Source organism: Anopheles gambiae, chromosome 3, assembly GCF_943734735.2.
Source record: "Anopheles gambiae chromosome 3, idAnoGambNW_F1_1, whole genome shotgun sequence".
NCBI lineage: Eukaryota > Metazoa > Arthropoda > Insecta > Diptera > Culicidae > Anopheles > Anopheles gambiae.
In genome coordinates, this window is record NC_064602.1 from 35776292 (window position 1) to 35788727 (window position 12436).

Genomic DNA, 12436 nt, shown 5'->3' on the forward strand with positions numbered 1-12436 from the left:
ATATGGGAAAACAATTTCGATCAAATGTCACTTGGGATATCACAAAACCAACACAGGTTGACTTATACGAACTGAAGACAAAAACCCAAAACAAAAGTCAAGAACGAAACGATTAGAATAAGCATTTATATTACAATCGATTTTGAATACTTATTCTGTAAATGTATTAAAATTTTAATTAAACTCCTCGTAACAACTCGCAAATAACTCCCACACAATACTGGCTTGAAATGAACCGCAGCCACAACCGAACGATCCACCACCAACGGGGTCACTTTTCATCCAACCCGCACCCGTTCGGCCCGTCACACGGCAAACGAGAGCAGCGCGGTCGCTCTCTTCAGCTATTACTACTGACTTCCTCGACCAGATACGTCGGGTTTTCGCGCGCGTACAGACCGTCCTCGAGAGCTCGAGGCAGGCTCGATTTTCTTCATCACACATCACCATCACATCCCGGGGTACGTAAAGAATCGCGTACGGCTAACATCACCCGCTACAAAGGAGCACGCTCCTCGTACACAAAAATGTAGCAACAGCAACAGCAAAAAAAAAAACACATCAAAAGGATATCGAATGTGTGTGAAGTTCAAGAATTCAAGTATTGTGTGAGTTGAGAAAAAAAGAAGGAAAACGTTAAAAAAAATACGTTAACAAAGTGTAAACGGAGTGGAATTAGCGGATGGAAAAGAAAGCGATTGTGAAGATTGCGCGAGAACATAAAGAACGCAAGAGGGAAGAAAGGTCAGCGTGAGTGGAAATGTGATTCAAATCAAATCATACGCTTGAATGAATTTATTGTGCTGTCTGTGGTCGCGTGCAATCCACCTCCCCCCCCCCCCCCCCTGGGTTTGCGTTGAAGCATGAGCATATTATCTCACCACCTTTCCAGATTTTCAGGTGGCAGGAGGTAGTGGTAGCGGAGCTAAAACGGTGACGTATGAAGTGTAGAAGTGTCCTTCTGGTCGGGTGCAGTACCATTTTTTTTCTTCTTTTTCTCAGTCCACCACGAATTGGTTTCGATCGAGAGTAAGTGATTATGTGTGTACTTTAGTAAAAACCCCCCGTAAATGTGATCGTGTTTTTTCGGCCCTCCGTTTTCATCACATTACCGTTCGTTTACTTATCCACTGCTGTTCGACCAGCTTAAAGTGAATTTTCTGCTCAATCCGTGCTTAAGACTGCGACGGAAGCAACAACAAAAAAAAAGATTAAATCTTGTCAGTGATACGCGGTGTGTTGTTAATTTTTTGTATGATTAAAACGTGGTCTGCCCCTGTGTGTGTTTGTGGCTGGGGCTTGCTTCAAGAGACAGTGTTCCCTCCTGTCCTCCCAGGCCGTCCTGAACCGCTCAAGGATCCCAATATTTTATTTCGATCCTTATGCGCCCTGCTTCTTGTGTTGCTTGTTCTTTTCGCCCAATTCGCCCAGCCACAGTGGGGAACGGATGAGGTAGATGATTTTATAAATAATCACGATCGTTAACGGGGATTGCGTTCCGTTGTGCTGTGTGTGTGCGTGCGCGCGTTGTTGCATTATTCATTGATTGTTTGTTGTTTTTATTTTATTTTAAATACATCACTGTTTTGGCCTGTTCTTTTCATAATTTTCACATCAGATAATGTTTCTTTTTGTTTTCGCCTGAATAAAGCGCAGCTGTATTAATGCTTGCGGGCAAAAACCAAAAACCATTGTAAAGTTTGTGGCTCAACCAAAAGAAAGGCAATACAATCGTGTATTGAAGGATGAAGGCTTTCGAACTTAGCTCATAATGCACTTTTACTTTTTTTTGGGGGAAAGAGGTAATGTGCAATGGAAAATGGACACACGTTAAAGATCGCGCTCACAATTTGCTACAATTTGTGAAAGTGAATCATTAATAAATACTGCTTATTTATACCCTTATTTAAATGTAGCTTCTCGCTTTTTAAAATAAATCATTCTCCCTTAAAAAGTGAGTGTAATTAAACAAAAAATAGTTATAATACCATCCTAAACCTACAAACCCACGCAGTGCTTAATGTCAATTCGCACCCGCGCGAGCAGAGTGAGCGCAGACAGAGGAGGAGGATCGTTATCATTGAGGTGAAGCGGAATTCGGAGCAATGGAAACTGGGTCCGCTCGGTGGTGCTGCTGAAGGTAAATTCTCGTTCCACCTCCAATGCGTTCCGATCGATCTTTGCAGGAGAAATGCTGTGTGCAGTACGAGTATGAGGCGAGTGCAATTAAAGAATCTTGGGCTGAAACTTGGTCAGGAATAAACCAAACGGAGTGCAAAGAAAGGAGAAAGAGTGAGTCAGTGAGGAGAGAAGTACACATTTCCCTCATTTTCCTTTTTTTTTTGAGCACACACATGTGTGCCTGATGTGTTTATACTGTAAAAGAAGAAGAGCGTGATCTCGTTTCCCCCTCCCCCCACCCATTTGCCTCGCTTTCGATCTGATTGATCGATGATTGACAGAGCCGCAGACAAGGTGGGCTCCACGTGCCGAGTGACAAGTGTTTGCGTGTGTAGAACACGTGTGCGTTCTAAAGTGCCGATCTCGTATTTATTTCAAAATTTCTTTCGCTTTGGCTTTGACGAAAGGAGCGTAAAGCAGAGTGAAACATAATCATTCGGAATAGAAATCTATACAGTGAATTTAAATAAAAACACGCGCAAGGCTACACGCGAGCGTTGTCCCGAAGTGCTCGTGCAAGTGTGCTAATCAGTGTGTCTAAGTGTCGTGTGTGTGTGTTCGTCGTTCTGTGTTTGTCTGTGCCGGGGTTAATCATGAAATCATCCATGGCGATTACGAAAAGTGCGGCCTTTCGGTTTCTGCTGCTTCTGCATTTATTTTTGAAAGTGAAAATGTGTGTCGGCTTCGTCGATGCGGCGTCGGCGGTCGGGGCCGCCAGTGACAGTGACATTAATTATGACGACGACAGTGACGAGTGGCTGGGTGTGGCGGGCGGTGGAGAGGGGACGGCAAATCGGGTCGCCTGGTCCGTACCGTCCTCCTCCTCCTCGTCCTCCTCCTCTGCCAGCAACATTCCGCCGGCGCCGGCCAATTTAATGCGCTGGGAGCCTGGCCGCGACCCCCCGGCAGCGGGCCGGTACCGCATGCATCACGTTCGGCATGAGCAGCACTACTTGAAACAGCGGCCAGCAAAGGTGCCAAATCCTTCGACGGAATCGACGCTGGTGGCCGCCGCCGAACGGGACCCGTACCGGGCGCACACCGTGACCGGGGCAGATCAGCAGCAGCAGCAACAAAAAGCGCACCATCACAGTCATCATCATCATCATCACCAGCAGCAGCAGCAGCATCATCCTCGCTCGCATCATGCGCATCATTACAAGCACCATCGGAATACGGATGCCGATGGTTCGGAGGAGGAAGTGCGTCCGACCATCGGTTCGTCACGCTCCTTCTCGAACGAACGGAGGCATTGGTTCGAGCAGGGAAGCTTCAAGGATGCGTGGAACAGTATGAGGTAGGTAGCGGAAAGAGGGGCAAATTGGGAAACAGGTACATCACACCCAACATTGCTACATTGTAGCGTTTTGAAACAGGCATTTTTAATCATCGTAGCAAGGGCAGCTCTTATGCAGCTTTTAAGCAGCGTAGAAGTTTCACATCATATAAGCAAGATTTTCACCGCAAAAAAAAAGAAGTTTGTATTGCTTTTTGTGGCAAACTTGTTTGATTTGCAATATCTTTAAAATCTTATATCTCCTAAGGGCATGTAACTACTTCCCAAAGCATCTAAATCCACATCAGTATCTTGGATTAGAACATGGATTGAAGGACATTCTAGGTCTTGGATTAGAACATGGATTGAAGGACATCAAAGTATTTTTTGAATTCAGATGTTAAGATCTTTGCGGTCAAGAATGCTCAATATCTAGTTAGCGACGTAACTTTATGAATATCATGGACGTGAAGTCCTCAGAAAAGCTCCAGTTGAAGATCACGATCACTCCTTATCAATTGGATCATCAGAACCAGGACTTGGACTGTTTGCTCCGAGTACTAATTGTAGAATAGATTGAAGGCTTAAATAAGATTCATGCTGGATATCAACACGGGTAATATAAATGATCATTTCAGAAGATCTCCTGATAATCATGTTTTTACCTCAAGAAACCTGAAGATCAAGCCTTATAACCTTACAATATGCCTTACAAGATCGATTAGCTGATGATGGTGATGATGCTTCACCGAGAGCCTTGATATGATTACCTCTGAAATTAGATCCTCATGACTCAATCGGTTTGCATCGTAAAATTCTGATTACTACGGGGGCAGCTATAATGACGTGCTTGTTAAACTCTGATCGATCGAGCTTTGCTAGTTTGTAGTACAAGATCATCGTTCAATCAGTGCCGTACAATCTGCAACAAAACCCTATCAGTCGATAATTATAGTGATCGAGAGGTTGATTCAATGCCGGCTACTTGGTAAAGCGGCTAGAGTAAACAAATATAGAGTATAATATGTGGAGGAGCAGATCTAGGACGGCATTCCTTTTCATTATATTTAATAATGACTCAAGCGGGAATTTCCCAGATGTGTTTTTGAACACGCAAAATAACAATTGTGCAATAATCGCGTTCTGGGGAAATTATTCACCTACTTGAAGTTGAAGCGATCTGCCGCACTAGAAACGATCACCGCGCCGCGGGGGCAGATCAGATGACCTGCCTGCCACTTGCAACTGACCCGGCCTGATAAGCACCGACCATTGAAAGGCGCGAAATATGAAACACCGTCGTGTGGTGCGCAGCCGATCGCAAGAAGATTTTTACAAAGTGGAACCATGACTCACTTTCCATTCCGTGTGCGTGTTTCATTGGGTGCGAAAATGTGTGTTGTTTCCTCCCCCCCCCCCCCCCCCTTCCACCTCTCCACAGCGCGATAACTCATCCGGACGCGCACTCGCCCAATGGGCACCACACCACACCAAAGGGAGATAAGACGCGAAGGTAAATTGAGTCATCTTGAGAGGCGTTGCGTACGTACGCAAGGGACACACACACTTTCGCCCGTCGGTTGACAGTTGAATGGGGAATTGTTTTTGGGGTGCACGATCATCCACCACCCTCAACACCAATGGGAGAAGGGGAAGGCGCATAAAGCATCTTAATGGAGCGATCGAGCGAGCCACATAAGTCACCTTCACGCGTGAACGTCCAATGTCCAAAGGGATTTGCACACCTCTTGCTTGCGTTAACCTTTTGCCGCGACTGTTTATCCACAGTGTGCACAAATCACGCATACCGAGAAGGCATCCAAAAGGGTCCTTCTTCCCGCTCGGCATGCATACAAGGGGGGGGGGGTTTTGCATACGGAATGAGTTGTTGCGTTTGTTCACAGTTTGTGCCTTGTTTTTTCTTGTTGAATTGCCGGGCTTTTGCGCTTTTGTTTCGACCGCTGGCTGACACGCGGGATGCTTCAAAAAGCGCGCCATTGCGTTTATGATGGCATACAATTATCAATTTTGCATGCATAATTTTGCTTAAATATTGACCGTTCGAAACCGTTCAGCGTGGTGTGCACCACCAGAAGCGGCGATCGAGAGCGGGACCGGCGGCAGACAAATGTGGCTAATTTTTATGACACTGCCACAACCGGTGCCGCTTCCCTGCTGAGAGTGAAGCCCTACGGGGTGTCTCCTGCACCACCACCACCACCATGCACCACTACCAGGCAGGCAAGCAAACAGCAAGAAGGTACGTTTTTACAAGAAGAAAACGAGCGTCTTCGCGAAACTTGCCTCGCGATGCAGCAACCCGATGTCTCGTACCGTTGTGGCAGCTGTGCAAAGAAAGTGTCATCATTAAAGTCAGTAAACCTCCGACAAACGATGACATGGCGCAGGCATGGCGTGCGGCGCGGACTGGCTACTTTGCTCGCGCACGGGGTGACGCATGGGTTCGATCTGCAAGAGAGAGAAAAAAACGAAGGAATTTTGCAATTTGCGCGTGTACTTGCGAACGACTGCACTCGCACTCGCGGTTCGAGAGGGAAGCAAAAAGTGAAGTGCAATTGTTGTGTGAAGGACCGTACCTAAATCAATGGACTGTGAAGCGAATTCGAGCTTCGAAGAATGATCCTCCACATCAGCCAAAAGGTCCGCAAGGTTGTCGGTGTGTGGTGCGATGCGCTCGATTAAAGAGATCCTCATTTTCACTTTATTAACTCAACGGGCAAGTCTTCGCCAGTCTGTTTTTGAAAACTCAGGCAATCCGGTGGTTCGCGATCGTGGGCAAGACAAGTGACATTTTTGCACACACACACACAAACAGAGAGGATGAGAAATAGAGTTATGTCGGGTGTAATTGTAAGATCACGATGAATGGATCGTGGGATGGGTCAGAGTTTGATGAGGGGAAAACTGTGGGAAGGAAACCCTGAGGGAGGAATCCCTCAACCAGCAACCAAACGAACTTGTCCCTCTCGGGTGGTGGGATGCAAGTGAAAGGAAAAGCCCCGGTAAATCATATTAGCAGAGTAATTAGCGGGACTGCAGAAACTCGTTCCCTTTGAATGCCTTTTTCTTGGTGGCTTGTTAGGACTTTGGGCCGTTGCGATGATGTGTGAAGGGTGCATTTACACTGGACGAGATACGTGCGAAGAGAGTGCAATTTGAGAGGAAAAGGGTAATATATCGGAAGTTTCGTAAGATATTGGTTATTTGAAGGAAATGAACAGTAATTGTAGAACAAGACAATAATAAATATATAATTTAAATTACCTTTTGGAATATGTTTATATCTAATAAGAATACAAAATTGATGCTTCAAGCACGATCGATCGATAACAATATTCATAATAATGCTTCAACAATTCATTATGATGCATTTCATTTTTTTATGATATTCAAATTGCGTAAATTGAGCATGAAAATAGGCAAAAAAACACAAACATACGTCCAAACAAACATCTGTCGATCTTCTCACGACCAAAACATCACTTGAACTTTCGCCAACATGTAAATCATGTTCTTCAGAGAAAACATACTTGCAAAAAACCAAGGCTTAAACCAAGATGATGTACGGGGGGAAAAAACGATGCCCGTTAAAATTCAAGAATCAAGATAGATCTTACCGTGAGGAATAAATTACCTTTTTGCCAACCAAGCAGCAGGCGCATCCCAACGGTGTACACTCATGAATAAAGGTAAACACAGCCGTAGCTCCACTTCACGGACGGCATTCTCCGTCGGTCGAAGTACTAAAATACACATTCTAAGCATACAGTAGCAGCACTACCAGCAGCACCAGCATACGCGCAATAGCAATGCAGAAAATGTAGAAGAAATGTAAACAAAATTGCAAATCTCGGCATATGAGTGAGAGTAGTTCTCGGGTGCATTTTAAATGGGGCTTCCTGTTTAAATACTTCTTATTTTTTTTCGCAGTATGAATGTTTTCCGAAAGAAAGTGCAGAAACCCATATGCACTCTTATTACACAAAAAAAACGAGAAGCATTAAGTTGTTGCTTTACCTTTTTTCCTGTTCAGCCACTTCTCTCTATCACTCCCCTTCCCTCTGTATGCAGTCAAGCTAGTTTGAATATACCATGCGAAAGAGCTCATGATTCTTGGTTGCACATTCACGATAAAATAGTTGTAGAAAAAGGCAACCACCAGCCAGCGAGGATGGTGACTGCAGCCAGTGCAGGTGCATTTGTTGCCTGTCGGGCCGGGCTTGTAAGACAAATTTGACACTATTAGCAGCAACAAACGCGGGGAAGGCAAAACATTTCAATTTCAGGTTTCCTTTGGGGCAAAGCAGGCACAGGCAAATCCCTTTTCAGCACCGCACAACAACCACGTGTTGTGTAATTGGTATGCCGATGTTTCAATATTTGCCTTTGATTTTGACCTTTGACGGTTGCAGATAGTGATCGACGAAACAAACCAACTTTGCTTATTGACAAAGGCAAAGGCATTATGGGAACGTTTGTCAGATTGAGATATTAATCGTTCTCGTTGGATTGCTTAATTTGTTGCCCCCTTTTTCTGTGCGGGTCGGGTATTTCAACATGCAGCGATCGGCTACAAATCATGATCATATGCCATATTGTATTGCACGCCCAATTGTTTGTTAAAGTGCATCAACAACTCATCAAGCTCATCAATCACGATTTCGTTTGCTTTGGCTAGGTGGAAGATGATTTAATAAGACCAAGAATAAGCATTACCTCATCTTGAAGGTAATTTCGCAATTCATGCTTCTCCCTTTAAAGAAAATAACACACACAAAACAAATGAACGATTAAAATTCTTTTTACTTCCTTTCCAAGTTGAACTCTTGCCCGAGAAGCTTGCTGAAAGAATTTTTATCATGCAATCGAAACAAAACAGACAAAAAATGACTCATCTTGATTGCACTCACACACACAACCGGAGGGCATTAAAGAGGTCAATATATTGTATGCTCTTCCCAGCGCGCACGACGTGGGAATTTTGTATGTTTTTCCTGTTACTTCTTAATTTCTCCCGATTTTTTAAACCCTCCACTGTTGATTTAAAGGCAGACGTCTTGGTGGTTAATTCACGACATACTCTTGTAGTTTGCTTGTCGTTGAACCCAAGGATTACAAGAAGAAGATGGGGAAAAACCACCTCAGAGCGATCTTCTGATCTTCGCTAAACCAACATCGGTCCGTTTGGGTGTTAATCGTTTTGGCAAAGTGTCCTTTTTCCCCTCCTCTCGTTTCTTTTTTAAATAACCCCCATCAAATTGAGTGAATTAATATAATCCACCCCTCCTTCTAGTGGCATTAACCTGTCATCATTGCCTCTTTTTCATTCCTAGTACAACAAAGTTCGGTTAAATTGTAGCAACAACCCACCGTGACAATAGAAAAAAAACCTTATTAATTTAGAGCAAGAGAGAGAGACAACAAGAGAGGCATTTTTCCTTTCGTTGACTCTTCTAGTTTGCGTGGTTTATATTTAGACATTGCATCCAACATGACATGAGCTAATCCTGGCCAGCAACGCGGTGGGAGCATTATACAAAATTTATGAAACATGTCTCTCTCTCTCTTTCTCTCTCGCCCTTTTACATTGAGTTCGCATGATCTTTTTTCTTCCTTGCTGTGCCCTGGTAACGATCAATTAATTTCATTTGAGTTGCAAGATGAGTCGCCGGTTTTCGACGACGATGACGTTAAAATTGAACGGAACGGAATCGAAGCAAAAAAAAACAAAAAAAATGAAAGAAACAGGCACAGCAAAGTGTTCTCTTTGGGGCTCTTTGCGCTTTTAACCATGTTTGCCGTCGGGCGTGTGATTTAATGCGCCACTTGAACCACGGTTCATCGACAGCGATAATTCGTTATGAGAAGCAGTCACACACACGCACACAGTTTTTGTCCAAATCCCTCATCCCACCATTACATTTGGCATGCGTACTCATTGGGAAGGCAATTAATTTGAATTAACCACAAAATATGCCGGGCTTTTTTCTCTCATCTTCCTGTCCTGTCGTTTGCACAAGTACATCATCTTCATCTTCATCATCATCGGACCGGCGTCGGACACTTGAGCACCTCAGAGTAAGTGGTGGCGGCCACGAAAGAATGTGTTTTTGTTACTAACGGGAGCAAAAAAGCCCCAAATTCTGTCACATACACAGACACATGGCCACATCTGTGCATTCCAGCGCCTCCAAGAATGTTGAGTAAATAATAGAACAAAAAACAACGATTCACATTCTGTTTCGCTGTTAACTCGGAAGGGAAGATAATAAGCGTGTGTGGTTGTGTGTGGCCCTAACACAGAAGGTAATAGTATCTCCTCTAGTCCAAGGTGGGTGAGAAAATAGCGAACATGGAAGTAGCAGTGGAGAAAGGAGGGCGCGATAAACAGCGAGAATGTTAGTAAATTGGATTAATTACAACTCTTATCTGGTGACTGCACTCTCCTATCATAATGGGGAGTAGCAGCAGAAGGAGCTTGGAGGTGTCCCACTGCAATGCATTAGCAAAAGCAAAAAGTTTCAAAACTGGTGCATGACTTTTTTCCTCCCCTCAGTACCTTCCTTTACAAAGGAAAAACAGCTGCTCGTTGCTTCCCTGTCCCCGAGTTGGGAGTGGCGTTACAGAGAAAACCCATAACAACATGACCCAAGCGCATCGAACACGAATACGGTCCAGAAAGGGGCCGCCGCGGTGCGCAGTGCGCTATGTGTGTATGGGGTTGTAATTAATATTAATAGTCGCCAGGGCCCCGGCTGCTCCATCCACTGAGCCCGAGAGCTCCTAGAGCGAGGTTTGGTGTTGACGTTCTGTGATGGGTTTTTGTTTGGAAGCCGTTTGGTGGCTACCGTATGTCCACAGACTGGAAAGTCGTCCCTAGCCCCCTATTTACTAGATCGCGGGGCTAGTATAAACAGGAACCGACTAGTCCAGTGGTCGGCAAACAAGTGGATCATTGGGATCAGGAGAGTCTTCAACAGTTGATATGTCAGTTGAATCGGAAATCCAGGAAAAATCACTGGAAATTAGCTGACACTTCTTGCGGTGGAAACCACTCAATTACATATTTATTTATTACTGATTATTGATTACTAATTTTATAAGTAGATTCATTACTTCTGACAAGAACAATCTATTAAAAACTCTTTCATTTCAATAATATGAAGTAAGAATGTAAATTAAAAAATAAATTGGAAGAGCATCATTGGATGAAACCTAACTGTCCAAAATATATCCAAAATTATTCAACAACTTAAGCTACAATACAAAACCAAATAATTTTTTAGGAGCATTGTTTGGTGATTAGTATCAGTCTATTGAAAAGAACCAAGACAAGGCAAGATGACATCTGTCAGAATTCTTCAATAACGTTTTAGTATTAGGGTAAACGTACCTATAGTGGTGGTGGTACCAATAGTGGTGGTATTGCACTAAAATGCGTTGCATACGATAAATTAAAAGTAATTAAGTTATTTATGTCAGTGTGAAATGTTCTCTGGCCTTTAACAAAGGGTTTTAAAAGTTAAATGGGGCCATTCCGTTACTCAATGACCTAAAAATCCATTATTTTGTGAAATGTGTCAACACTTTTCCAAAATCCTTCGGATTTCATAACGAAACTCATATCTTTGTTAACGTTCTAAATGGCCACATAACAACGCAATTATTCGTTTTTTAACATAATTGTTATCAAATAATATTGTAAATTATTAAAATGTATTGCCTTTTGACCTTATTAACGTATTTTTAAGTGTTTTTACCATAGTGCCATTATAGGTACACTGAAACATGGCATTTTAGATTTTTTTCGACGATATTTTTGACATGTCGTACTGTTTTCATTAAAATAAGCAACAGAAATAAGTTTTCTCTAAGTAATTTACCAAACAAAGGCCAAAATTCGCTTATCTGGTTGAGTGAAAAAATTGATTTGTTTCATGGTAAAAATGGTTGTGAGTGCAAAGATAAAACATATTCCAATTGCTATGTGTTAAAATATTCATAAATTTACCTTCCTGACAAATTAAATCAATTAAAACACATTTGTACCACCACAAATTGCACCACTATTGGTACATTTACCCTACTAAATTAGATTGAAAAAGTTTTTGAACTTTGGATGAGTTTTTCATCAAAATTTCCCTATCCAAGAAGCCCTAAAATCAATCATCGATACATGACCCTTTTTGCTGACCCCTGGCCACCCAACTGCCGGTTCGGTTCGGTCGGTTTCAAATGACACACAAAGCAAAGCCGAACGGACGATGGACGCTCCGATTTCTGGATGTCTGCAGGCGCTCCAACGAATCTTCCCCGTTTTTTTTCTATCTCCAGCGTTGTAAAAGCATCATCATCACTTGCATCATCATCATCATCATCATGTAAGAGGAAGCTCGCGGGAGCGGTGAAATACAAACAGTGTGAATAATGTGCTTCAAAATTAGTTCATTGCTTTATTAAAAAATTAGATCCCGAGAACTTCTCCCCCGAGCCCGAGAGATAAGGGCTACCGCCGCTGATTGTGATTAATCTTTTCTGTGTCTCATGCGTGTGTGTGTGTGTGGTTCTTTTATGATCTGCCGGGGGCAGCACAGAAGAAGTAACAACACCAGAACATGCACAGGAAGTCTTGCTACCTATCTTTGCTTGCATCCCTCCCTCAGGGCATAAGATTGCCTCAAGATAAGGCACGGCAAGTGTTGAACAAATTATATGCGTATCTCCCAACCAGGCCAGAGCGAGTGCTTTACGAAATTGCCTCCCGGCTCGCTCCCATATCTCGAGCACAATCGAGCGCGATCTTGTTTGGATTCCGTTTTGAAATCTCGGCCCATTTAACGGATGCTACAATCCGATCGCTCGATCGACATGGAAACGCATCGCCGATCGACACTTTTCTGAAAGGAAGGAGCCTTTCCCGCACATAAAAAAAGGATCGTGCGTGAGATTTAACCGTGA

The 12436-nt window shown here is 43.4% G+C and overlaps 1 protein-coding gene across 22 annotated transcripts in view; it reads left to right on the forward strand.

Annotated features, from left to right (window-relative positions):
• The first annotated feature begins 339 nt into the window (after positions 1 to 339).
• The window catches only part of LOC3291994 (probable nuclear hormone receptor HR38), a 54726-nt gene continuing 42629 nt past the window's right edge, over positions 340 to 12436 (forward strand). The window contains exons 1-3 of one of the 22 annotated variants that reach the window (XM_061656735.1): positions 340 to 461; positions 1003 to 1029; positions 2187 to 3478. In XM_061656735.1, coding sequence (XP_061512719.1) covers positions 2775 to 3478 — 704 coding nt within the window. In that variant the 5' untranslated portion in view covers positions 340 to 461; positions 1003 to 1029; positions 2187 to 2774. Of the gene's footprint in view, positions 609 to 1002; positions 1030 to 1916; positions 3479 to 12436 lie in introns of those variants that run through there. The other 21 variants (XM_061656734.1, XM_061656740.1, XM_061656744.1 and 18 more) reach the window with 21 other exon arrangements.